The 27,831-nt window shown below is 43.3% G+C and overlaps 1 protein-coding gene across 6 annotated transcripts in view; it reads left to right on the top strand.

Annotated features, from left to right (window-relative positions):
* Positions 1 to 24,874, top strand: part of Opcml (opioid binding protein/cell adhesion molecule like) — a 1,136,545-nt gene extending 1,111,671 nt beyond the window's left edge. For 3 of the 6 annotated variants that reach the window (XM_028883054.2, XM_028883057.2, XM_028883052.2), the window contains 5 exons: positions 397 to 534; positions 933 to 1,053; positions 1,513 to 1,664; positions 2,589 to 2,615; positions 18,436 to 24,874. In XM_028883054.2, the coding sequence (XP_028738887.1) occupies positions 397 to 534; positions 933 to 1,053; positions 1,513 to 1,664; positions 2,589 to 2,615; positions 18,436 to 18,536 (539 nt within the window). In that variant the 3' untranslated portion in view covers positions 18,537 to 24,874. The remainder of the gene's footprint in view (positions 1 to 396; positions 535 to 932; positions 1,054 to 1,512; positions 1,665 to 2,588; positions 2,616 to 18,435) is intronic. The other 3 variants (XM_028883053.2, XM_028883056.2, XM_028883055.2) reach the window with 3 other exon arrangements.
* The last annotated feature ends 2,957 nt before the right edge of the window (positions 24,875 to 27,831 follow it).

Below are 27,831 nucleotides of genomic sequence, written 5' to 3'. Positions count from 1 at the left end.
AATAAAAATATTGTTTATAAAAACCTAAAGTTACTTGCAGTGTTTTATTATATTATTGATCATGACATATCTGTTTAAGCTGTCAAGCTTTATTAATTTATTGGGGTATTTATAATGCACTTTCTTAATTAACTCTTATAATAATCATTGAAGAAAAATATTGATAGTCCATTATTATCAAATGCTCTACAAAAAGTTAATGCAATTTGCGTGCAAATACACTTACTCAGGACTCCATCAGAGAATGTGTTACTTCGAAGCACCCTGTTTCTTTGTTGGATGTTTAGCCCCATTGCCTGGTTTTGCCTCTTCCCTTCACTCTCTCAGGTTGGGTGGTGTTTCTGTCTCTAGAGTAACAGTTCTATGTTGTTTTCTGCCCCATCCCTCTTTTCCCAGAAGGCCAGGGATTTGTGAGTGAGGATGAATACCTGGAAATCTCTGACATCAAGCGTGACCAGTCCGGGGAGTACGAGTGCAGCGCCTTGAATGATGTTGCTGCTCCTGATGTGCGGAAAGTAAAAATCACTGTAAACTGTGAGTTGATCTGCTGTCAGGGAACTCCAGAGGGAAAGGGGCGGGGATTAAACCAACAATCTAGAAGTGACAGTGCCCTTTTCTCAAAGCCCCGCACTCAAGGGCCTGCCAACAGGAAGGTCAGTGTTTTATCAGATTGCTCTGCTCATCAACACCTGTGTTATCATTTATAGTTGGAGTCTTCCTGGGACTCTCAGAGCTATCAGCAAGTCAGGACCGTGACTAACTTAGAATTGAGTTGAAGGCCTGAGAAGCAAATATAATGTCTTCACATTTAAGTGTGACATCTTCCTAAAATAAATAATTGTTTTAGTAAAAGGAGGGTGTCATCAGTGGATGGATGTATCTTATTCCCTGGAGTCACTTTTTTTTTTTTTGGCTTGCTTTTGTTTCCACAGACCCTCCTTATATTTCAAAAGCGAAGAACACTGGTGTTTCGGTTGGTCAGAAGGGCATCTTGAGCTGTGAAGCCTCTGCTGTCCCCATGGCTGAATTCCAGTGGTTCAAAGAAGACACCAGGTACATTGAAGGAACTGGGGCCACTCTGAAGCAGAGCCGATTGGTGCTGCACCCCCCAGAAGGAGGGTAATAAACTCCCGGGGAAACATGAAGCAAGATAAAAACGTGTCATCACCTCCTTTGTAACTGAGTTTCCTTTTAGAATCAGAAGTGAGAAGAAAAAAAAAAATGGAAGAAGCTGGGAAGTCAACAAAATGCATTGACCTTGTTTTAGAATCTCAGATTAGTTATGGACATGGTAGGCTCCAGTGAGTTGTCTTTTGAGTATGATGATTCATTTTCCTTTTGATAAAGGACATGGCACTTAAGGCTTGTATTGGTGAGCTGGGCTAGTCAGAAGAAAGGACATTTGAATAGGACCTCATTGAAGTAATTCTAGGACTCACCGTTGCCTTCTATGCATATCTGCTGCTTCTCTTGATGGAGGGTCCAGACCAATAGTGCTTTCTCCTACTGCAGGTTAGCCACTGGCCTGGATGGAGTGAGGATTGAGAACAAAGGCCGCATATCCACTTTGACTTTCTTCAATGTCTCAGAGAAGGATTATGGAAACTATACCTGTGTGGCCACAAATAAGCTTGGCAACACCAATGCCAGCATCACACTGTATGGTGAGTGCAGGAAGCCTGGATCTGGAGGGCTTGGCCATGTGAGGGAGCTCCAGGAGCTTGAGGGGGTAATAGGCACAGTCTGCTTGGGCTGTTTCCATCCATATTGTTCAACACACCACCCTTAGCTAAAAAAGACTCCCCCCTATCATCCCTCTGGCATGTCATGCAGTCATATTTCCAAGGTAATAAAATTCTGGCCAGGTTTGCTCCTTTCAAAAGGAGTAAACCAAATTCTGAATCTACTGAGATTGTAGATCTCATATGGGACAAAGAACCATGGGACAATCCAACAGTAGTGTCATCTGAAGACAAATAAGAAGACAGAAGTTTGTGGGAACAAATGAGAAGCAATTGTAAGATGTGATAACTTCCATAGTAAGAGTCCATGCTCCTGGGATCACAGTCCTAGTTTTAAGCCAAGTCAACGCTTGTCATCCTAATTCTCATGTGGATTACCAGGCCGTCTTCTCATACAAGGGGATAATTGGGGAAGAGAAGCCTGAGTCCTCATCAGGAGGCCTTCCTATTCCCTCTAAAAGCTCAGACCTTTTTCTGGAGGTCTATTTCTCCTTGTGGATGGAGATGCCTGGGGGGGGGGCATAAATGGCTACTATGGAAGCTCTTCTTCCTCACTCCATCTTCCCATACTGTTGTGTCCATAGTCCCATGCAACATCTCATTCCATAGACCAGAGTCAGCTTATGGTGGTATTTTCTATGTGTGCGTCTGTGTTTATTTGCCAAGATTTGATGAGGGGGAAGCATCTGATGAACAGAGTGGAGAGAGAGCCATGTTTCCATGTGCACCTCAGATGTAACAAGCTTGACATGTACTGAACTTTGTCCACCAACCATCTGAAATGTGTGATCTATGTCTTTTGTTTTCTCTCTGCATTGTGTGTGCATTGTGCTGTGTGTGTCTTAGAAATAAGCCCCTCATCAGCAGTGGCAGGTGGGTACAGCATGCTCCTTCCTTCCTCTGCCTGCCTGAATGCCTATGCTCTTGTATTTTAAGCCTATTGCAAAAATAGGCTTGCCTGTTCCCTTCCCTAATGCGTTCTCTATAGTAGGTTTCAAAGGGGTGTGGCTTGACCATTTGGATAACAAGCATGTAGAATGTAATGGCTTCCATGGAAAATTACCGAATTTGATTAGGGAGCTTAGAAGAAATGAATTTACTCTGCCACTCCATAATAAACATCTGATGGGCTACCACTAACAAGAATGAGCCCTCTGCTCGTCTACACAGAGGTGCATTGACAGGAACACACCCCGGAGACCAAATGGATTATTACATGACTGTATCTAGGGACAAGTTCCCCTCCTATGCATAGTTTTATTTATTTATTTTTCCCTTTTACCAAGACAAGGAAGGATTCTGACTTAGTGCTAAAATTCTTATTTCGAAATGGAAGTTCTTAGGCTTATTTTTCATGATGGCAATTTCTTATTTCCTAAATATTTCTTGGTTTTTTGGAGTCATGTCAGGGCTGATCAGGACAAGTTATTACCTACATTTTACAGATTAATAAAAGAGGAACCAAGGAGTTTGGGTAATGCCAAACTACATACAGGGGAAAGATGCATGTTAGATGAGACCTAAACTCAGACACTATCATGTGCCAGAGTATTTACCCAGAGAGTAATCAAATGAGGCAGAGATACCTTTAGCCACACACCCAAACATTTGGGTACCACTATAGATGGTCCTCAGCTCTGCATCCAGAGAAAGCCTGGCAGCTCTACTTTTGTATAAGGCATGTCCATTTCAGTCTTAGGAAAATTATAACATTTTTGTTTTCAACTATCAATTTACACAATTGTAGATCCAGGTCTGAAAGACATACCCTGCCAAACCTTGAGGAGCACAAATGGTTGTTCCTTAGTCATGATAACACTAAACAAAAACGGTTGAGATTAAAGAGTTATCCAGACTCTGACCTTCATTCACTCCTTTGGCTAAGAAAGTTTCAGGAGGAGAGAATATGGCAACTATAGGAGCCTAGAAATAAGAACCAGTTGGCTTGAGTTCTTGTGCTTTTCTGCTGTCAACAGGGAATTAGTTGTGTCATTTATAAATAGCAGTTATAGCCTCACATAGCCTTTCTTCTGAGCTCCAATTGGAGTAAAGAATGGGAGATGAAATCACAAAGAAGAGAGGAGAAGAAAGCCAGCTAGCTGTCTCATGTATCATCTTCTCTTAGGGAAATATTAATGATGCTAGCTAGGGGCTCCACCTTTATGACCTCATTTAACCTAAGTACCTTCTTAGAGACTCCATACCCAACTATGGTCATGCTCATGGCTAGACATTTAACATTAGAATCTTGGAGGACATCATTCAGTTCACAGTACAGACATAATAGATACACATCTCAATTCAACCACATGTCAGTCAAACTCCTGCATCCCCTTTTCTTCAACTAGGCTGTTGGAATCTTTGTGCCTGCCTCAAAAAGGCTAATGAGACTATTAAATAAAGGTTAATTAAATAAATTAAATAAATGAATCTAGATATGTGACTTTGAAAACATCCAAAGATGGAAGGCCTCAGATTACTGAGCTGAAATTGGAAAGAGTGTAAATTGTCAGTAAGGAAAAGTTCATCAAATGACTACAACTATTGAACCTTTTCTGTGGATGCTAGATGCCGTGATTCTTTCCTGTGTCTACCAACATTATTGTTAATTGGCCCATCTGATGACTCTTTCTATTCGTATAACTGCCAGGATTATTGGCCAAAAGGACGTCTGCTTTTGTTTCCTCCAAAGTCTCATTTGCCTTTTAACTACAGCACTCTCCAAGCCCAGAATTCACCTGGTCTCACTCACCCAATTGGAGCCCACTTTCAGCATCGGTTCCTGAAGGGAAGGTTTCCCTAGACTCTCTGCAGATCAGTACACCCCCACCTTATACACCTGTCCTATCTTGACCTGCCCATTGTAATCACACAGTGTTCATTCAACAAGCAAGCATTCGGTACCTGCCTCAAGCAGGTACAACACATTGTTCTGAGAGATAAGCACATAATCTTGACACAACAGGTAGATCCCCAATTCTATAGCTTCTACCTTCAAGTTGTGATTTTTTTACCTTCACGTTGTTTTGTTTGATGCAAGTCTTCCCCCCACCCCTACCCCAATCCTGCAATATTCATGGACATAGGGACCATGTCTATGATCTGACATGGAGATTCATACATAATAGCTGGTCAAGAAGATCTTGCAGATTAATGAATATGTGACAGTAAGTCAAGATCTAAAGCTTGTATTAATGATGGCAAAAGTTCAACTCTCAAGGACTGAGATGTAATATGCTGATATAGAGGCTTGTCCCAGAGGGTCTTAGTGTGCAGCCTGTGTTGTTCCTTAGTTGACTGGCTTAGGAAAATTCTCTCCCTGAGCTTGGGATTTTGACCCATGATGGCCTTTTGGTTAAGAGGTCCACTGTGATCTCTACAAAGGCTCACTCTGATGCTAAGACTGAAAAGTGGAAGTGTCTAGTTGACCCACCCTTTCTGTTGACCCACAATGTTTTTTCTATCTTCAGTTGGCCATAAGTATACCTAACTAGACCTAAGCTGCTATGAGGTACAGGACCACTCCCCAGGGTCTTTTCATGCTTATCTCACTGACTGAGCCGATAAAGTATGTACTAAGTTTCTCCTGATTTTGTAAGTGTGGAAGGGAGAGTAGACAACTCAAATCCCACTGGCTTGTAAACAGATGAACTGTGACTTGAGCCAGACATTTTAATTCCAGGGCCTCAGTGCTTGGGTTCTTCTTTAGTTCAGTCCATGGAGGATGCCTGTGGCCGACTGGTATGGAATCACGTATCAAGAAGTTGTTTACTTGGGCCATCCCCTATACCAAATTCTCCCTTCTCTAATCATCTGCCCTAAAACCAACTCTGTTGAGGGGCAACTTTCACACTATACCCTGCATATTCACACTTTCCAGACACATGTGCAAAGCCCAACTCTGTGATTGTGTCAACTCTCACAAGCTGTGTCTGGTCTATATCTGGTATTTGACAGTCTTCTTCGACTCGCCTTTGTAGTCTCAACACTTCAGGTTCATCGTCACACACTGTTAGATTTTTTTATGGAAAAACAACAAGCAAGAAGGAGTAGTCAGAAGCAAGTTAAAAAAAAACTAAAAATAAACAGAACAAAACAAAAATTCAAGATTATGGAAACAGTGGGTGTGGGAATAGACTAAGAGGAGAAAGTGACTAGAAAAAGTGAACAAAACATAGGCAGTGGATGATCAGCCTGGTCAGTGCTTGGTGACAATGTGTGCAATGGGTCTTTCTCATCACGCCAATCACCTTCCTGTCACAGGGCCACAGAGACAGAGCTTCAGGCAGAAGCCAACTCAGATAGCACATTACATCACCTACTTTCCTCGGGCCCAGGCACCCTCAGAGTTGGGAAAGGAGCGGGATGCAAAGAAGACACCAGCCACGGCAGCTGGCAGAACCGAGACCCAGAGTGGCAAACAAGCTGTGGTGTTGTTTGTTGCTCGGAGCTCAGCAAGCTACAAGAACAGAAGAAGATGGTGCCTTGCTTGCTTTCTCCTGCCCTCTGTTCTGAATCTGAGAAATAATGGGAATACAAGACCCTTCCCAAAGGACTGTCTTAGTTAGGATTTCTATTACTGTGAAGAGACACCATACATGACCACTGCAACTCTGATAAAGGAAGACGTTTAATTGAGGCTTGCTTACAGGTTCAGAGGTTCAGTCCATTGTCATCATGGCAAGAAGCATGGCAGTAGGCAAATGTGGTGCTGGAGAGGTAGCTGAGGGTTCTACATCTGGATGGGCAGCCAGCAGGAAGAGAGAGTGACACTGGGTCTGGTTTGGGCATCTGAAGCCTCAAAATCCACCTCCAGTGACACACTTCCTCCAACAAAGCCACACCTCCTAATAGTGTCACTCCCTCTGAGCCTATGGGGGTCATTTTCATTCAAACCAGCACACATGGTCTCTAACAATATGACCCGGGACCTTAGCGATGGTGGCCCATGTCATAAGTGCTAGGAAAGAAGTGCTCTCCATGCATCCATTAGCTTTATTGAGTAGCTGTAGTCATGTTAAAGTCCCCCTGCAGCCTGGGGCTCTTAAAGTCTTGCCAGCGCTATGTGTAGCAGGGAGTGGCCAGGCTCAGCTTGTGGGCCACACTTATGTCTCTTGTGGAACTCACTTACTTTCTAGCCATGTGCCAACCAGCTCTGCCTCCTCCAGGCCGTGAATGAGAGGTCCTGTCCCTCTGTCCTTAGAGAGTGAAGAAGGGAGATTTGGGGCCTGGCTGCATCCAGTACTGCAGTGCGATGTGCTTAAGGAGACAGACAAACTGGACAGACATGACTGGAACTTGCAGGAGGGAGGGGCAGCGATTGCACACAAAGCCAGAAGAGGGGGATGGTGCAGAGAGACAAACAGATTTCTCAAACATCATCTGTGAAATTGTAGAGACACAGTTTAGTTGTAGTCAGAGTTAAGTATCAGGTATAGGGGCAATTCACTGGAATCTTGTCATCACCACACTCCAGTTAAGGAAACATCTGGGCTACAGAACTTCTCCTCGGGTGAAGCACCTCACAGCAGTGTTGCTCACAGTCCACTAGGCAGCTCCTAGAGACCCAGTGACCGAACCTCGGGTTTCTTTTTAATGGCTGTTCCTCTGGGTTAAATCTACAGAGCACACTGGGTTTCTAAACTCAAGTTTCTTCAACTGACACTAGCAGTTACAAGCTCCTGTCCAAGCCACCCAGCAGCACCTGTGGGCAAAACCCCCAGTGCCCCCACACAACTCTGATTCAATGCCCCTGCCTCCACCCTGTACCTCAAACAATGCCTCTGCCCGCCCCAGTGCCCTGCCTTCATACCTGCCCCCCCACAGTGCCCTGCCTTCACACCTGCCCCCCACAGTGCCCTGCCTTCACACCTCCCCCCACCCTGCCCACCCCCCCACAGTGCCCTGCCTTCACACCTGCCCCCCACAGTGCCCTGCCTTCACACCTGCCCCCCACAGTGCCCCTGCCTTCACACCTGCCCCCCACAGTGCCCTGCCTTCACACCTGCCCCCCACAGTGCCCTGCCTTCACACCTGCCCCCCACAGTGCCCCTGCCTTCACACCTGCCCCCCCACAGTGCCCTGCCTTCACACCTGCCCCCCACAGTGCCCTGCCTTCACACCTGCCCCCCACAGTGCCCTGCCTTCACACCTGCCCCCCACAGTGCCCTGCCTTCACACCTGCCCCCTCACAGTGCCCTGCCTTCACACCTGCCCCCCACAGTGCCCCTGCCTTCTCACTGTGCCCCACAAACCCCTGTTTCTATCCTCCCTTTCTTTTCTATTATCAAAGTGTCCTGAACAGCACTGTCTACTTGAGTGGCTCCAGGGCCATTATGTGTATCAAGCACAGGGGCCTTTGACTTCTCTCCAGCACATGCCCCAAAGCCCACATCACTTCAGGATTTGCATCCTTTACTTCCTCAAGTCCCTCTTAACTCTGCCTTTCAGAATCTCCCTCCTTCACCCAGATTCTTCTCATTCCAGACGCCCCCACCACTCTCCTCCACTCCTCCACCCCTGCCTTCTAAAACTTGCTTCTGAACCCTGTGATCACAAGGAGATGACTTCCTTCTCACCTTTCCATCTTGTCTGCTCCTGACTCCTATTCACAAGCTCCATAGGTGGGTCGCTTCAAGGGAGGACAACAGTGAGAGCTGGAGAGGTCACCCACGTTGTAGGAGCGGCATTTGCAAGTCTGCGTTAGATTCACTGAGGAGTATAAAAATCGCAACTTTGTAAGCCTCTATCTGGAACCACTTAATCCAAGTCCTGATGAATGACCCTGGGAATGTGACTTGTAAGCAAGTTATTTAGGGAATCTTGAGCCCGTGGAAAAGTGGTGGCCACAGAGGGAAACTTACTTATGATTCTGTGCCTTTAAGGCTCTTGAAAGCTGAGCTTATTCCTGTATCCCTAACAGGAATGCACAGGCTGAATTGGGGGCCCCCTCCAATTCAGCCTGTGCATTCCTTTCTGGCCGTACCCTCTTACTAGAACCCTCATGCTCTTTTCTTTTTCTATTAACCAAGGAGCCTTGGCCAATAGACTTCAGCCTCTTTACTGCTGCCTGCTCACCATATACATACATGACAGAATGCATGTGACCAGGGTGGTCATCTTCCCACTGGTTTCCATCTGTTTAGTAGTCCCTCCCAACTGGCCTGTCACACACCCCAAAGGGACCTTGTCATTTCAGTGGCTGAAAATTCCTTGCTACTAGAGAAGCATGCCACTGAGGCTGTGTGTATTCTGAGATCAGCCTGCCTTACAGACTTGCTGATTGCCCCCACCATTGCCCCAGGTACTCAACCAGGCTGGGCCCTGTGTGCTCCAGATCCCATCAGCTAAGCCAGTGATCAGGATGTTTCTCTCAAAGTATCAGTCCATTAATTCATCTACTCATCAAATGTTTCATTAGTGCCTACTGTGTGTTGATAATTATACCAAGAACGAGGACTGAATAGAGACAGAGCTTCTGACACTGTATAAACAGATACAGAGTCCATTCTAATAAAATGTGACTTCCACGCTCGGGTAATGAAAAAGCTCTAAGTGTCAGCAGCACGGGGCCTTAAGAACCTAAGAAGCCATTGCCGCGAAGTTCTTATTATTTCCATCTCATAGAAGAAGAGCCTAGAGCTCAGAGAATGTAAATGATATGACACAAGTCCCCCAGGTAGACATTCTACCATGCAAGTAGCAACACCAGACTGAAGCCTGTGTTTCTTTTTAGCCTATACACCGTCTATCCCTTCCTGCATGTTAGAGGGTCACAAGCACAAGCTCTTGCCCTCTTTTCTGCCTGATAAAGCCACACTAATCCTCCGAGTGTGTGCTCTATGGCAGCCCATTTGCAGAGCACTTCCGAGCCTCACTGAAGGAGCAATCCCTCATCCTTAGGTTCCCGAAGTGGCATGCCCTGAGGCTTGCATTCTGTTTGTATTTGTTTCTGCACTTAGAGGATGTAGCACCATGTCTTGCAATGGTCGTTGCCCAGCAAATGTTTGTTGAATTAGTAAATAAATCTTCCAGTCAATGGGGGCATCAGTTATAGCCTCTATTCATTTAAAACCCTTTGCCAAGCAAAGGGCAGCTAGATCTTCGAAAGGACACTTAGTTCTCTCCCTGCAGGGAAGCCACACCACTATTTCTCTGATTTCCCCTTGCATTCCTACCATCCACATGGCCAGATTCTAATTTGAAATGTAGCCCCCCACCTACCCCATGTTCCTTCTGAAGGAGACTGCATCAAACATTCCAATTCACTCTTTAGGAAGACATCCTTGCAGACGCATCAAAAGCTGTACATATCTGCCCATTTCCTGCTGATAATGTATATGATTTTTTTTTTATTTTACAAATCCACAGCTTAAATCCAGGTGGGAGAGAATGAGTCAGAGAGAAATACCATTGCTTTTGGCTGATGACAGCGGCATAATCATTTATATTTTTCCCAACCTGCAAAATGTCAACATATAAGGGGGGGAAAATGCAGACATTTCACATTTCATTCCTGATGAGGTTCCTTGTCACTGGCTGGCACCCCACCTCCTTTCTGTGAATCATTGACATCTGGCTATTAGCCTAAGCATTTAGAATTTAACACTGAGCACGCCGGGTGTGCTGATGTCAGCACAGGCACGCAGCTTAGCCAGAAGTCTCTCTCGCTCACTCAGGTTTGTGATGAGCTTACAGATTTGAATTAACTTCTGACACTAACTTGCTAAGCTTTTGTCTTTCGTGGTGCGGACAGAAGCCGGTATAAAAAGAGAACAAAACAAAGATGGCTGCCGGTTTTGCCACTTTATCGGCCCTTCATAGTTTCCTGCAAGACCTGCTTAATCTCACTTGTAAAACAACACGGTGCCACATTTTCCACTGTAATTAAAGACAACGGAGAGAAAGTTCTTTGAAGAGAAATGTGCCTTCATCAGCCAGCACTGCTGAAAATAGGTTTCTGTTTCACCAACAAGTGCAGCGCACACATCCTCTAATTAGATTTCCCTTCTCCTCTTTTAATCACCACGAACATCATTATCCTTTTGGTTCCTCATTAGGAAGGTCGTGCAGTTCATAATCGCACTCATAAACCCATCCAAATTTCAGAACAAAACTGTAGCTCCTTAGATTTCAGATATTGCCTTGATCTCCCATGTTAGCAACAAGTTCAACTTGCCTGTGGGGTTTGTTTCTTTGTGCTTTTTTTTTTTAATGTGTTCACCCTCCCACCTGCCATTTTAATAGAATTGCATGCAGCTACTTATTCTGCCATTACTGATGAAAGATGCCGTATTTTCATTATAATTTGCAAAGAGAAAGGGAAGCCAACAGCATATCCCAATACCTCCACCGTAGGTAACATCCCCTACATTTTTAAGCGTTGAAATCTCTTACAAGGCAGATTCCTGTCTGGGGTCTCATGTTTGTTTCTGGAGGCTTTGGGTGAATCTGGGCACTGTTAGCAGCTGACAGTCTGGGTGGAGGTGAGTCACCCTTGAAGGCAGCAGCATGTATCTAGACTACAGGTGGCCAGGATCCTGGCCCAGTTCTAATTTTGTCAACACGGCCTAATTCCAATTGAAATCACCAATCAAATTTAATACTGGATAGTCCAATATTGACATCCTTGAGCTCAGCAAACTCTCAAAGGTAGACCTCACTTTTGTGTTTTGGTTTATTATGTGTCATCTTCGGGCTGAGCTTCAAATCTAGGTCTGTCCTAACTAATCAGGCCATGTAGTGTATGCCAATGGATCATTCTATCTTCTTGCCATTTCTACACTCTGTCTCTTTGTCATTGTCTTTCCTGTCCTCTTGTCTGTATGTAAGTATATATGTGTGTGTGTATTGGCAGTACTGAGGTCAAACCCAAGCTTTGTACACGATAGGCAAGCATGCTCCCATCAAGCTACTGCTTTCACTCTTTCTCTCTCTGTGTGTGTGTGTGTTTGTGTGTGTGTATACACAGAAAACTAACTTCTGCTTGTCTGCCTTTCTGTCCCCTAGGGGTGGGGCCACTCACAGTTTGTTTCTGTGCCTTTGCATTCTCATTTCAGCTTTGATTTTCAAAGATGCTCAACTTCAGGCATGAAGAAAGCAATTAATTTTTAGCATTCAAAAGGGTAAAGGAGGAGGGGATGGAAGAATGGGAAAGGGCATAATTACAGGTTCTCACTGTCAGTTTATCCCTGGAAAGGATATTTAATGAAGCTTGGTATTTGTAGGAGTTATTCTCATTGAACTGAGTCATTGTTAGCTGTAAACAGCTATGATACCTTAAAGGCAGCATTGGCCTGAGGGGAGAACTGGACTTCTCCGGGCACTTCTGCAGGATGGTTGTTCTTCATTAGAAAGCTTTCACCTGTGGACACCAGCCTCCCTGAGACTCTCGAGAGGGATAGAGTCACTTATTAGCTACAGCCAAGGTTACTCTCACAGTTGCCAGTCTTTGAGCAGATGGCATTTCCCATGGGGTTTTGTTATTTAAAGCAAGATCCCCACACAGGGCACCATCCAAATCCTCATCACCTCCTTGTACTCATCCTTTTGGTATACTTAGCAATTAAAGGCTATCTCAACAAATCCCAAGAACAGCCTCAGAAGGTAGAAAGACCACCTTTCCCTATTAAAAGCACCCCTTGGGAGAACCTGGCTGTTTTCATCAAATTCGGCTTGCTGGTGGGAAACAGAGGCAGAAACTGAGTTTATTTCTTTCAGATGAAGTCTCCTTATGACCATCCAGCAAGCTGGGTGCTCCTGAGGTTCAAGGGCCTTGGGGTTATTTGTCACAAGTGGATTTCTCCCCAGAATCTGTGAGGGTGTGAAAAAAAAAAAGAAGACAACAAACTTACTAACACACATCTGTAATCCCAGCTCTGAGGTAGGGAGGTCACAAGTACAAGTTCAAGGATTGCCTGGACTACAGAAAGTTCAGTGTCAACCCAGGCTAAGTTAAGGCTCCATGCCATGATGAAACATCATGAACAAAAAGCAAGTTGGGGAGGAAAGGGTTAATTTGGCTTACACTTCCATATCGTAGTTCTTCATCAAGGGAAATCAAGACAGGAATTCAAACAAGGCAGGAACCTGGAGGCAGGAGCTGATGCAGAGGCCACGGAGGGTGTTGCTTACTCCCCTTGGCTGGCTCAGTCTGCTTTCTTGTAAAGCACAGGCTCACCAGCCCAGTGATGGCACCACCCAGAATGGACTTGCTTCTCCCCCATCAATCACTAATTAAGAAAATGCCTTGCAGGCCTGCCTACAACCAGATCTCACAGAGGCATTTTCTCAACTGAAGATCTCTTCCTTTCAGATGATTTTAACTTGTCAAGTTGACATAAAACTATCCAGCATACCAGGCAACTTAGAGAGCTCATGTCTCAACAGTAATTTAAAACAAAGAAAAAAAGTTGCATGTGGGGGATATATCCATGACATAGTGGCTGACATGTACCAAGCCCTGATTTAATCCCCAGTGTCAGAAAAAAAAAATTTTAGACACAGAGAGAGGCTATGCAGAAGCCACTAGAATATAAATTCTTTGAAGGTAGAGTCTGTGGCTGTCTTTCGAGAAAAGACATAGCAGATACTTTGTGACCTCTCTCAGGCTGGCCTGGGATCCATGTCCTTTTCTAGGTTGGCTCTTTGACCCTGGACTTGGCAGCAAAGCTTGGTTGTGGGTCCTTTCCCCTCATCCTTAAGCATCCTCTGAATCCCTTATAGCCAGTGGCCCCTGTCAGAAGTGGTCATTCTGACCACTAAACTGCTTCTCAGTACCAAAACATCACTCTAAGTTCACCATTCTTGTGAGAAATCTAAATGAATAATCTAGCGTTCATCCCAGCAAAAATATAAAAGAGGCTGGAGAATACACCACCAACCCTCAAGTCCATGACTACTGTGTCCCAGGCACTGTCTTAACCACTTAAATCCCATGCACTCCATATCATTATTTCCATTTGCAACAAGAGAGCACAAGGTACCTCATCTAAGCCACACCAACAGCAAGCCAGCGCCAGGATGCAAACTTAAATTGGGCTGACTCAACTCAACTCAAGAAGTTAAGAGGACGACTTAAACTTGTGAATTATCCATGACTTGAGCCCAAAGCTTTTATAGACCTCATAGACAAGGCAGAGAGATCAAGGAGGCAGAGTAGCCAGAACACCTCTCCTCAAGCCCTGTTGAGAGCCTTGCTACCCATGTTCCCACAGACCTGTCCCTTAGTCCATCTTGTCATCCTACCTATCTCCAGACCTTCTGCCTTTCTGCAGGCACATCTTGTCAGCTTTTCAGAAAACAGCACTGAAACTACTTTCCAGGCTATTTCCACTACTAATCATTCTAACAAAGGAAAAAAAAAAAAAAAAACCTGAACATCAGTTGAATGCTTTACCACATTTGTTAAAGTTAATACTGGTGTTAGCTGCCCGGTACCTGGAGAAGCCTGTGCCGCTGGTACCCAAAAAAGTTGGGACTTGAGTAAAGGATTCTGACTCTGAAGACATGTGTGGGGCTTTTGTGAGCTCAGGGTCAGGAGTTTCTCCAGTTCCCCAAAGTGCAGCATGACTCCAGATTCACTGAACTTAAGCTTGCATGCAAAAACCATCTCCATCTTAAGGTTCAAAGGTGAGCTTCAACACAAGCATGGGTGTCTATCAGGTTGGTTGAACAATATCAATCCATCCCTTTTCCATATCCCAATGCAAAGAAGCATTTGCCTAAATCAGCAAACTGACTGTGGTCTATAGGAGCCTTAGAGGGAGCTACCCAGTTCAGGTGCTTTCTTTTTCTCCTTCTCAATCAAGCAGGCTTACTGTAAGGACGCACTTTAAAAAGCAGCTCATTGTAGATGTGGTTTTGTCTCACGGCCCTCCAACACAGAGGTACATGGATGTGAGCCACTGCCCTCCTGCTCTGAACAAAGCCTCAGATCCATCCTGTAGAGCGCCATTCTTGCTATTTGGACCAGCAGCCAAATCTCAAATGTGTCCAGGATTTGTATGAGGAAAAAGCTGTTGGTTTTAATCTGTATCATGGTGGATTAGATTAATTATTGGGCTGCAATCCCTACTTTTTATTGACTGATTAACCAAAGGTGCTTTGGTAGTAAATTATGATATCACCTGATACATCAAGCAGGTGCTTGTCATGCTTGTTAAATAGAAGACAACTCCCTACAGCCACACAGAAACTGGGGCCCAAAATGGAAACTATAGGGTCTATGGATGTTTCTGAGCCTCTCAATTTCTTAGGAGGGGGCAGTCATGCAGTAGAACCAAAAGCCACATGGTGATACTTCACACTACCTGCTGATGGTTGTCCAGTTGCTTCCAAGTTATCCTCCTAGCATAAGAGGCACAGTCTCCAATGGACTCAGAAAATAGGGGTGGAGCTTTACAGGCCATCACACCTTCCCTCCTCTCTATTTGCAGATAATAGACCCAAAGCTCAGAAAGGGAGTCATTCTGCTAGGTAGCAGCAGAAGCATGGAATCTACTTCCCAGTCCATTACTCCCATCACCACATGATGCTGTGGCTTCTGGGACACATGAAGCTTTATTTCCATCAGAGAAAAAGAAGGGTTGCTAGAACCAAGTCACAAGTTTTCAGACAGTGATTGGTTCTATTGCAGCTCTAGGCGTGTGTGTTGTATGATCCTAGGCAAGATGTCTAACTGTTCTGCTTCTCAGTTTACCAACTGGAAAAAACAATAGTGGATATATTTTGGAGGTTTGTTTCTATGGTTAAAGGAGTTTAAATGTGCTTAGCCTTTAGGCTCATGCTTGCCCCATACAGAACACAGTACAAACACAACATCTCTGTTATCGTCAGCACATCAAGCAATCCATAGATTTTCTAAGTCATCTTCATGGTTCCCATTCTGGAATATTCAAAAGGAACATGCTTGTAACCCACTATCCAGTGAGCCCCAAGTGTCTCACTGCCCCACCAGAAACACTTATTTCTCTTTAGGGTTCCACCTCCTTCTCTCTCCATCTCTTACTCTTTTATGCTTTGCTTCAACTAGATCCAACCTCTTAGTTACAGACATTCACAGAAAGGCTTCAATCTACCCACTGCCTCCTACACTAAATACCTTTCTTGAGAATGAAACATGGGCTACAGTTGTTTCCCAAGTTAATATCAACAGAGGATGAGATGAACACAAGTATACATATGTATTTACATGTATGAACATACATAATTAGTCTAATGTGTATAAATGTATAGTTTTATTATGTATAATACAATATACCTTTAAAGAAAAGTATGTGTATTTGTGAATATTCCTCAGTGTCCACAAGTCCTTCATTCATAGATTCAAGCAACTGCACATTGAAATTTTGTGTTTAGATTAAGTAGTAAAGCAGTTGTCTAACATATGTAAAGGTCAATCTCCAGGACAAGAAAAATAGGAGAAAGAAGAGGAAAAAAGTGGAGGAGGAGGAAGATGATGATGAATAGAATGAGAAGAGAATGAGAGATAGAAAATATCTGTATTAAATAAGGACAGTTTCATTTTCCTGCTATTACTCTATAAGCAATGTAACAACCATTTCCACAGAAATACAGACTCTAATACTCTAAGACCAATTTAAAGTATGCAGGAGAATATATACAGGTTCTGTTAAAGCACTTTGCATTTTAACTATGATCCTTGAGCATCTGCAGATTTTGGTATATGCAATGGCTTCTAGAACAAGTTTCTGTAGATGCTGAGGTAAAGCTGTGTATTATAGAGATACCAGTTTGGAAAGGAACTTGTGAAGAAAAATACAAACCTTCCAAATCTGCATTGTTAAGTTCCTTATAAACTTACTTAGCTATAGCAGGTGAATTTCAGGCTTGAGGTCAGTTCAGACTATGCTGAAAGACCCTGTCCACCCCTGACCCATCCCTGACCCATTATGGGAACTGCACTGCTCTGCAACTGAAACATTTTTTTTTTTTTTTTTTTTTTTTTGGTTTTTCGAGACAGGGTTTCTCTGTATAGCTTTGTGCCTTTTCCTGGAACTCACTTGGTAGCCCAGGCTGGCCTCGAACTCACAGAGATCCGCCTGCCTCTGCCTCCCGAGTGCTGGGATTAAAGGCGTGCGCCACCACCGCCCGGCTAGCATTTTCAAACTTAATGCTTTCTATGGGCAAATACAGTTCATTAGGATGTGTGCTGGCCTTGCTAGGGGCCCAAGAATCAGGCTAATTTTCACAAATATTTTTCACCTCCATGGGTCCCAAAGCACTATGATAGAGTCTGGCTCCTGCTGATGTTTATGAATACTCCATAGCAAAAATGCAGTACATAGCAAGCCAAATTTCAAGCTATCACCAAATAAATATGACATTTTAGTTTATAAGAGCATTGCATAATTGTAAGTCAAGGGGAAATTTATCTGTTTGGAAATCCTTGAGGAAGAAACAGCTGCAGTCACACTGCTAAATTAAGAGTCCTGGCCATCCTTAAAACCAGAGCTGAATCTACCCCTTCCTAAGCAAGGCCATGACACAGACTGACAGCCAAGCCAATGACTTGGTTCTGGTTCAAGAAGATCCTCAGCTCTTCTCAACCACTCTTTCTTGCTAGCTCGGTTTCCTTTCCAAAGAGGCCATGGAGGCCTAACTTGAGTTATTGGTAGAAGAGATGTGTTGTCTGTCTGCTTATCCTTCCCTTTGTCTCTGGTCCTATGGAGGCATCTCTCTGTGGCTTTCACTCCTTTGACAATGTGCAGTTTGCTTTTCCTGGGGTACATTTGCTTGTACTTACTGACTAGGTTTACCACTCCAAGTGTTTGTAAACAAAGTTCATGGAAGGGCCCAAGAGTTCAACACCTGCCCAGGTGGCCTTGGACCTAGGCAAGCAACAATAAGAGTAGCTGGTAGTTTGCCTTTCTGAAGCATGGTGAAGGAGCCTGACTTGTAACTATGGGGTTTTATTTTTCAATAGAACGTGCATGACTCTGTAAGGCCAGAGGAAGGAGACAAGAAAGACAGAAAACAAGAGAGAATTCTTTAAGCTGAGCCATATGTAGGGTGGTGATTTGTTCTGGGGCGGCAGAGTTTTGTTTGTGGATATTAGAGCCATGACTGGTGACTGAGATATACCCACTCACAATCTTTCGTTACCCTTAGCAGCTTTAAGAGGGGCTCCCAACACCCAAATTACACATAAAAAGGATGAAGTCTGCATCTAGACTTCTAGAACTCACAAAATATCTCCATTGCTCTCTTCCCAACTCTTGCTTCTCACCCCCGGGGATCCTCTCCTTCACACCCATACTTGTCTATTTCCTGGTCACCCCTATCTGTACTAGAGCCCATTTCCATGGAAAAATGATGGTAACAGGCAGTGAAGGGGTCATCATGCCTTAGCTTACAATAGAGCCCTGTCTGTTGCCCTGATCTTGAGCCTATGTGCTTAATTGACTGTCATTTACTCACTCCGTCATATTTTTCATTCTTGAACTTTGCAGAAAAGCTGGTAATACTTAAGCAACCCATTAACTACTCCCTTTAGGGTTCTGTCTTCCTATTGGGCATTCTCTGGCTCTGCACACCTAGAAGGGTCGGTGGGGAGGGATGGGACTTGGGATACTTGCCACAGAGAAGCATGACTTGCACTTGTTTGTCAGGGGTAAATATGGTGCCCTATAGGCTGTATGCTAATGAATCTGTCTCTCTTTCCCCTACACAGGGCCTGGAGCAGTCATTGATGGTGTAAATTCGGCCTCTAGAGCACTGGCTTGTCTCTGGCTCTCAGGGACCTTCTTTGCCCATTTCTTCATCAAGTTTTGATAAGAAACCATAGGTCCTCTGAGCAACGCCTGCTTCTCCATATCACAGACTTTAATCTACACTGCGGAGGGCAAACCAGTTTGGGCTTCTTTTTGTTTATTTTTGTTTTTCTTGACTTTTGTTTGTTTGTTTTCTGGGATTGATTTTCAATTTGATTTGATTTTTCTCTTTTTTAGTTTGAATGAGTGGGGTTGGGGGTTGGGGTGGGCAGGGGTCTACCAAGGGTAGGATAATCATTCATTGGTGTGCCCCCAAATGGAATCTGTTCCTGCTACCTTGGCGTTCCTTTTCTCTACTTCTCTTCCCACAACCATTAACACACACACACACACACACACACACACACACACACACACACACACACACATACACACACATACACACACACAAAGAGGCATTCCACAAAACTGGGCAAAAAGACTATGTCCCATGACAAACACCCTGAAGGTACAACTTGACTTACAATGTAGTCCACAGTAAGAGTTGCATCTATGTGTCCTATTGTCTTTTGAGCTTTCAATCATTTCCCCACTCAAAAGGGACATGTCCTTATCCTCATGCTTATCATCACCTATTCCATTAGGCTTCCCACCTTTTCTTTGTAAGAAACTCTCTCATTATATCCATAGATAGCATATAATTACACCCACATGTAAGATTCTGCCATCTTCTCTGGCCTTTCCACTCTAGGCATTTCTTCCACTAGCTGTAAGAATTACAGGCTTGAGACTATGCATGCAGCCCAAAACTAAACATTTACAAGTCAAGTAACCAAATGAGGGAAGTATATTAATGCTAGTACTTCCCTTAAATGCTGTCACAACTCATGAAAAGGCGATCAATAGCTGGCTAATTATTTTATCAAGCTATCAAAGCAATCATACCATTATCCATTTATTCAATTGATTTATTTCTCCATCTAGTTCTATCCACCTGTCTTTCTCGCACACAATCCATTTCCTCTATTTATCATAACATCAATGTAATTATCTAACTGTTTTCTGTTTCTTTTCCCACTACTCACTATCAGTTCATCACTGTATTAACCTCTGATCATATATGTCCATGCCACTATCTCCATTTCTCCACCATCATCAATAGACATTGTCATCTTCAAATCTGCCTGGCAACTTCTTATGTGAAAGCCAGTGATCTCACAGGCTAACTACACAGAAGAGCAATTTCCTATGCCATGGATCCTTGGGAATGTGGAAACCCTTCCACCCAAATTAAACATTGTGAACAGATGGACCAAAGTAGCAATCTAAAGATCAGTCCCTCATGATTCCCAGAGAGACTGTTTCCTGAAGCGCCTTCTCAGGAAGCAGACGAGCCCTGGGGAAGCTTGATTATGCTGCATCTCTCCTTCAACAGCTGGAAGATCAAGGTACCAACCTCATGCTGCTCTCAGCCTTTCAAGAAAAGTGCACGTCAGGAACTTGGAGGAACTTCTCGGTCGCTGGCTTTCATTAGCAAAAAGAACCTGACGAGAACCACGTATCAGTCCCTTTTTTGTAAAGACAACAGTCCATCGGCCGAGGTGGGATAACTATAGCTAAGCATCTCCCTTCTGCTCCAGTTTTGATTTGAATTGTTTGAAAATTATCCAGCAAAGGGCTGATGGAGGCCAATTACGTGGCACATGTGTTGACAACTCTGGTATTTGTTTCAGAAAGCTCTTCTAAGCTGAGGGCACTTGAGCTACTGACTTAATTTCCAAGCACTTGATTAACACAACATGGCAAACAGGCGGGAAGTGTAAGTAATACTGTTTCCCAGGCCTTTTCCCTAGCACGTTGGGGATAAATGTCCCCACATTTCTGTGTTCAAAGCAGGCCTACTGTACAAAGAAGATCAAATCCAGCCTCTCAGCACTGTCTCTTGGGAACAGAAGAACTCAGCCAACAAGGGAACCTGCAGTTCAAATGAACAACGTTGAAGGCCACAAAGGGATCTCTCTAGGGACTAGCTTACTGAGTGAGTTGAGAAGGAGCCCCAACAGTGATTTTCTCACAGACATGTCCTGCCTCCCTCTGGGACCCTTTTCAGGTCCACCTCTAAAAACTGATAACTATGGGTTCCATTAGAGTTCAGTTCCTGTTAAGTTTCACTGACCACTCCAGTATAAGTGTCCCGCTCTGTGCCACTATAACCACATAAATACAATACCCACAGTGGGTACATATAGACCTGTCTATACATATTCGCATATATACAAATGCAGGCTTCCTTGGCATACGAAAGCTCAGCGCTGTCATAAGAGATAGAGCTGGGGTGAGCAAAATTAATACTCTACTTGCCAGCTGTAAACAGACATCTGCATTTCCTAGTGAGCTGCCAAGAATGAGACTCTGAGAGCATAAATGATGTGCCAAAAACCAGTCTATTTATTCCAACTTCCAGAGGCAATCAGGAGCAGGCACGGAGTCAGAATTACAGGTCGGATATATGAATTTCAGATCTGTCACTGCACTCAGCACCTGGGAGTGGGTTGGTGTCAAGCATTGTACGAGACATAAACGTGGCATTTGGGTTTTCTACTAATCCTACATTTGTTACTTTGGAGAAAAGGAAAATGTGGATGCCATGGGAACTGAAAAGTGTTGTTGGGTGATGTGCTGCTTGAAATGGACAAGCTGTAACCATTCTTCACCACCTTGTACAAGCAGATCATCAGAACCCCATTGAGTATGGACTCAGGGTCACCATGCAACTCTGCTCTGCCTATTCTCACTGGATACTAGACGTGTCTCTGGTAGTTACCTACTCCATCCAAACTTCAGAAGGAAAAAAAAATGCTCTAGCCAATCCTCACGTCTGGGAAAAAGAAAAAGAAGAAGAAATGACTCCAGGCAACTGGGTACACGATATGAAAATGACTTCTACAGAACAGACATACCCCAGCTCCTGTGTTATCCGAGTGACTTTGGTGAGGATGGCTCCATGTGATGGGAGCTGGTTCCCACACTTTGAAGCAAGCAGAAGAGCAGCTGCTCGCTAAAAACAACATACACACTTCCACATGCCTTTCCGACTTTACACATGAAGGGGGGATGGATCAGGCCTACTAGACAGATTTGTTCAGCCTGTCAAGGGTGGGTGTGGAGGAGGGATAAGGTAAGGAAAAAAGGATCACATTAGTCTGAGTAACTGGTAGAACGTTGTGGGTTTTCTACGTGGAAACCACGTACAATTTATCAAGAGATTAAGTAAAAGGAATTCAGCAAAGGTAGTTATCCCAAAACATTTCCCCTTCCCAAAGCAATGCTATTTTGTCCTTCCACCAAAGCAACACCAATGAAAGTGCTAGTGTTAATCGCTCTGGCCGAGCTTGTTTTTAAGTAGTTTAATGTCAAGTGCCTGAGACAGTCATCTGCAAGTTTAATCAAGGGTGTTTAGATTTTCTTTCTTCTTCTCATTGGGAAGGGTGGGGATGTAGTTGTCAAAACATATATAGCTCTGACCCAGATAGCTCCATACAAGGCTCTTCTGCTGTGGGCTACAGTTGTGTCCAGTTCAACAGAAGGAAAGAGAGGGCCGTGTATCACCCAGATGACAGGATCTTTATCCTCAGAAGTTCATACCGCTTTGGGATGTTGTTCACGGGTTGGGAAGTTAGTTTTCAAAATCTGGTGTAGTTGGGGTCTCAAGGAGCTCCACCACTGAGGCTGAGTTTTAAGAATATCTTTCTGCATCTCTCTGGTCAACTTGTCCTCAGCAAAGAGGAAGAGCAAATTCTACCTATCTTAGAAAGAAATACCAAAAGAGCAGAAAAGCCCCAAAGTAGATAGTTGATCCCAGATTGTTTATCACGGCCACTGGATCAAGAACGGTTGAAGTTTAATACTGTTTGGGTTGATGCTTTCAGGAGGGGCACCTGTTCTTAGTAGCCCATATAGCAATTGCCAGCCCCATAAGAGATGGTGGAGGGGAATAGCTTATGAAGTTATGAGGGAGTATCTGTTACCAGTTTGATCCTGAGTTTTCACCAGAATAGGAAAAACAGTATCTAGAATTGGGAACCCTAAAGCTGTTCCTGTTAGAGCTAGAGGAAGCAGCATAATTACTATTTTTAATTTAGGGGCAAAATGTATTTTTCTCCAACAGCAAGAACATTTGGGTTTTATTTGGCATAAGTCTTACTCATAGAAATTCTCATGTCCAATTGCTTCCCCCCTTATTATCCAGAGCTCCCCTCTCTTTCTTTCAAGACAAACGCGTTTGAGTAGCTACGGCAACACTTCCCAGGTGTTTAACTAGGAACGCAACAGTGTACAGGATGCCGTATGATGAAAACTTCTAATGACCACACACACACACAAAAGCAAACAAATAAAAATGCCAGTCTCATTTCCCCCATTTCTTACATAAGAGAAGAGAAGTAAATGGAAGGAAGAAGAAATAGATTTGCAATTAAAAATGTGACAAAGAGATAAAGCTGAACCAGTGCAATTTAGCCTTCAGGTGCAGAACGTGGAGCCCAAAAGAACATGGAGTGGACTTAATTAGACGCAATTGTCTTCACAGTGAAAGTAGTCAGCAAAACCCGATTTCCAGCATTTTGGAAGAGACTTCCCGCACCCCCCTCCCCTGAGTGGTGCCCTTTTAAGGCACATGGTTGTTTCAAACCCCTAGGTGGAGAAAGAAAGATTGGGAGCCTCCACTATCCCTGTGGGGCTTCATACCAGGTTATTTGGCAGAGTTTCAGAATCTCAATAATAACAATGGTAAGTAATAATAGCTGCCCTTGTGTTAGTGAAGAGGAACATTTTAATCATTCAGAAATTCTTGTGACATGTAAAGTGCAATTGTGAGGAATGTGTGGGTGTACGAAAATGTATCTGTCAAGTTCAGAGTCCTCTAGATTAAAAAAAAAAAACTTATATGATTATCAATGGTGCCGTTAATAGCTGTGTTGGACAATGGGTGTGCCCATTTTCACCATTATTCTTAAAATAAATCTATGTACTGATGCTTTAAAATTTTATCACATGATACAAGAATATGATTTTGTCAGCCTTTAAAACTTCCCTTTTTTTCTTTTGCTTTCTTTCTTGTTTTTTCCTTCAAAAATCAATGAAGACTTGATTTCTGTCAACCATTGTATTGAGGGTGAATATACTACCTGGATTTTGTGCATGTTACATTGTAGCTGTAACCTTTTCTAATTCAGGATGAACACAAGACGGTTGTGATTGTGCAGTGTATCAATAAAGTTTGAAGACATTTGTAACTTTTAGGGGGCTCTTCATTAGGATGTCCCTTTGAGATCCAGTAATGACAAAAAAAATGAAGCAGTTATGTGTTGTAGACTTTGGGGAGTCAATGTGATAAAAAATATGAGTAATGCCCCCACCTTCCTCTTTCCCTCTCCCTTTTTCCTGTTCTTTCTCCTCTTCTACACACACACACACACACACACACACACACACACACACACACACAGCACTCTATTTGCTTTCTGTATCTTATGTCTAGAAAATATCTATGCTATTTACAAATAACGAAACATTCAGCTCAAGCCCCAAAATCTCAGTTATTTACTGAATTTGGCTAAATTGAAATCAGAAGTTTCCTAAAACAATGACTGGGTTCCTCTCAGTTTGGCCATTCTTTCATTTCGAAGTCTCCACTACTTCCTTTGGCTGAAGTCTGCACCTTTCGCCAAGGATGGCAGTGATGATGTACACTCGTTCTTGAATGGAGGTGCCACCAGATTATCATTCAAAGTTTCAACTGTCGTAATATATATACAATAAATAGGAATATGCCCCATTTCCCAGGTTGTCATCTCTAAAACATTTTATTCTCCCCAGACCCCAACTTCTCCTCCATTACCACATTGCTTTTCTAAAGGAATGGATAATAAATTTTAAAAAATCATTTTCTCTCAGCAAACTGTCCCTCAGTGAGTCCTTCCCGGGAGGTATTTCATCTTGGACACACTCAGCCTTTTTACTTCTCATCTGTACCATTTGTGATTTTAATACACCTTCCCGTTGCTTCATCTCCAAATTCTGATGTGTTTTATTTTTATTTTCAACCCCTAGATTGCTCTAGGCTTCTCACAGATAAAGCCGAGGGGAGTGGTCAGTGGTGATTTAGGAGTTCAGGATGGGATAGATAAAGATTCTTCATCTCATTTTACAACACAAGTAGCTTTTCTGGAAAAGCTCTTGAGCTAAAATTTTGAGACTTGTATTCTTATTCTTGTTGGTTAATCCAGACCTTCTGTGACTCAGTTTCCCCCTGAGGAAAAGGATCACAGACACCTTGATACATGAGCTATATGTGTGCTTTGTAAATCAAAATGGCAAGTAAACGCTTGGTACTGATGACTGGGAGTGTCACTTCTCCTTGCGTCTGGTGTGAGAGCATGGCATCCCCATCCCCCTGTTGACCTTCACTCCTTCCACATTCCCTTCCTCTCCATACTTTTTCTTCTTCTTTTTTTTTTACATCACTTTCCTCCTTTCTGCACCTGACTCTCTTCTGTTTCCGTTCATACCACAACAATTTCCCATCTACCTGCTCTTCTGTTTTTTTTTTTTTTTTTTTTTTTTTTTTGGTAGAGACATTTACCAGTGTTTCACTCCATCTGGCCACTCTGTGCCATCAAACATCAGTGTACCAATTTATTTTTCCATCAGCTAACCACTCGCCTAGCCATTCACATATTATTTCCCCATTTATACTACCCTAATTCTGTCTATACAATAATGCACCTTCCTAATGTGACTGTGTTCTCGGTCTATTTATTTAAGCCATCTATCCATTTCTTACCTGTCAATCCATCTGCTGAGCATCCTCCAGCTAGCCTTTGGCAGAAATACCTATTTCTCAGCCCACTTCAAGGTAATGAAAATCTTGGCTGTTATCTCTCTATTCCACAAGGGAGGCTTTATCTAGTTATTCTGAAACACAGTTGCTAAACGATTGGATGCATTTTTGTTATCTTCACCCCAAATACACCCTATTAAAAACATATACCCACAGAAGTGCTTTGGGAGACGTGTAAGGGCATACCTGCTCCTGTTGAGATGTGTTACATCGGGAAGAAGATGGAGAATTAGGAGTGAAAATACTCAGACGAAGCTTAACGTCTCATATTTTGTATGTTTGGTTAGTTGTTTTAACTACTGTTTAATAATTTGGATTTATTTGAGGAAAGGGTCTCTTTCAATGGCATATGCAGACCTTTGACTGAGAACCCTCCTTCCTCTGCTCCCTAGTGCTGGGATTACAGATGTGTGCCACCATGTGCAGCTTCATGCTTAGCTTCCTAACACAAAGATTGCAGTTGTGCAGTGAACATAGCCAATGACTGCAGAAGCAGACAGGGAGAGCCTGAATGGTGATTTCCCCCTTCTTTCCACAGACTTTTATTTGATGCTTAGTAAACTAGCTACCTTTGTGAAAGCTAAGGGTGACTGACACTGTCACTAAGACCTTTGATCAGTTCTAGAACCCCAAACCGGGACACCACAAGTGATGCTACCAAGGTGTCATCATAGTCGCCTGGTTTGGAGGGTTCTCTTCTTCCTCATAGGCACTCTGTTTATTCATGTGTTCATTTGCATGCACCAAATCTGCAGAAAAATTCCCCCAAGGAGTTCACATTTAAGATAAGGAAAGAGCTGTATAAAAAGGAACAATTACAGTAAAATATTGCAAGTATTATGATAGAGAGATGAGAAAATGGTTGTAGGCTACAGAACAAATATTGGGAGATAATTAGGAGACTTTCTTATTTTTCCCTATTGATCCCCCAGGGACAAAAATCTGGGATGTAAACAACTAAGATAGGCAGTGGACATTGCTCACAGATATTATTAATACAAAATAAGCAGGTTAACAGAACTATGGCACATTCACTGTTCAAGAAGTCTGTGATGGGAAAAATAAACATTTGTTAAAGGAATAAGTACCAGGAAAGGCATTAAAACTCGAAACAGCCAAAGGGACACACTATGCAGTTCATGATAAAGCTGAGTTAAGACTGTTGGGATGGGTTGGAGTAACATCCAAAGTGTCAAAGCTGGCTGGAATCTAAAGCTCCATCTCCTTGTAGGGTTACAGAGTGTATTGTCCCTCCTGCACCAGGGAGCTCCATGAGCCTTGGTGGTGGTTGAGAGAGTTAGAGGTGATTGGGACTTGGCAACAGTGGAGACCATCATCGGATGCAAAGGGTGGCCATACTGGGTTCTGGAACAAGGCTTCACAAGAAAAGATGCCTCAGCTGCTCTGCCTTGGGATGAAATGGCTGACTTATTTGCATTTAAGTGTTTAAAAGCATCTCTTCTTTCAAACACAAGAGTGGATACAGTATTTACTTCTCCATTAACTATCTCTAGTGAGACGTATTTTCTTTCATTTACTTAGAGTCCTCAAACCAAGTATTTTCCCCAGAAATGTGGCATGATACAACTAGGGGGATATCTTTTTAAAATTACAACTTTACAAATTGCCTTGGACCAATTTCTGCCTTTGCTGAACTTCATTCTCAACTCTGACAACATAGTGGCTATAATAGCCACCTTCCAAGACTGCCTGTTAGAAGTATTAGATTATTAGATGTGAACAGATAAAAATGTTAGTGTAAGCCCTGATGAGAAACAGTTTGTTGCAAAGTAAACACTGGTTTTATTCTCTTATCCTCCCCTTAGACTCTCAATGTCCCCATTTTCCTAAGCTTCTGAAAGAGATCATTTCAGCTATGTTTGCTTCTTTAGAAAAATCAAGGCATGCTTTCTATGTCATTTTCCTACAGAAATGCAAAAACCAGACAGATATTTATGAGGCTTGGATTATGAAAGGACACAAGCTTAGAAAATGCCATTAGTAAGTTTTTTTGTAGAACCTGACTTCCCAAGGCATCACTACAGGCACAGAGATAACAAACTAATAGGAAAAGTAGTTATTTTCAAAAAAAGCCCACCTCAGATTTAAAAGTATAGGATGGGACAAGGCCTTTTAGCATTCACCAGTCCCAAGATTCCATTCCATAAAGAGTAGTCCAACACATCATTTAAGGTATTATGCAGAACTAGAAGAGCATTGAACTCAGACTGGGGGATTCTAGACACACTTCTAGAAGAGGAGATAAGAAGTCGAGTCTTCAAGGAACAGAGGAATGTAGCCAGGAAAGTGTAGGGGGTTGAACAACATACAGAGTGCCATCCCACAGACCCCACAGATGTGGGAGAAACACAAGAAGGCTAAGAAACTGGGCATGGGAACATGGGCCACTTGAAGAAGTGTGGTTGTTACAGAGGTAGCTCCGAAGACTCCAGAC

This window comes from Peromyscus leucopus, chromosome 7 (assembly GCF_004664715.2).
Source record: "Peromyscus leucopus breed LL Stock chromosome 7, UCI_PerLeu_2.1, whole genome shotgun sequence".
Lineage (NCBI taxonomy): Eukaryota > Metazoa > Chordata > Mammalia > Rodentia > Cricetidae > Peromyscus > Peromyscus leucopus.
Note: the sequence above shows the minus strand (reverse complement) of the source record. Positions and strands in the feature narration are given on the sequence as shown.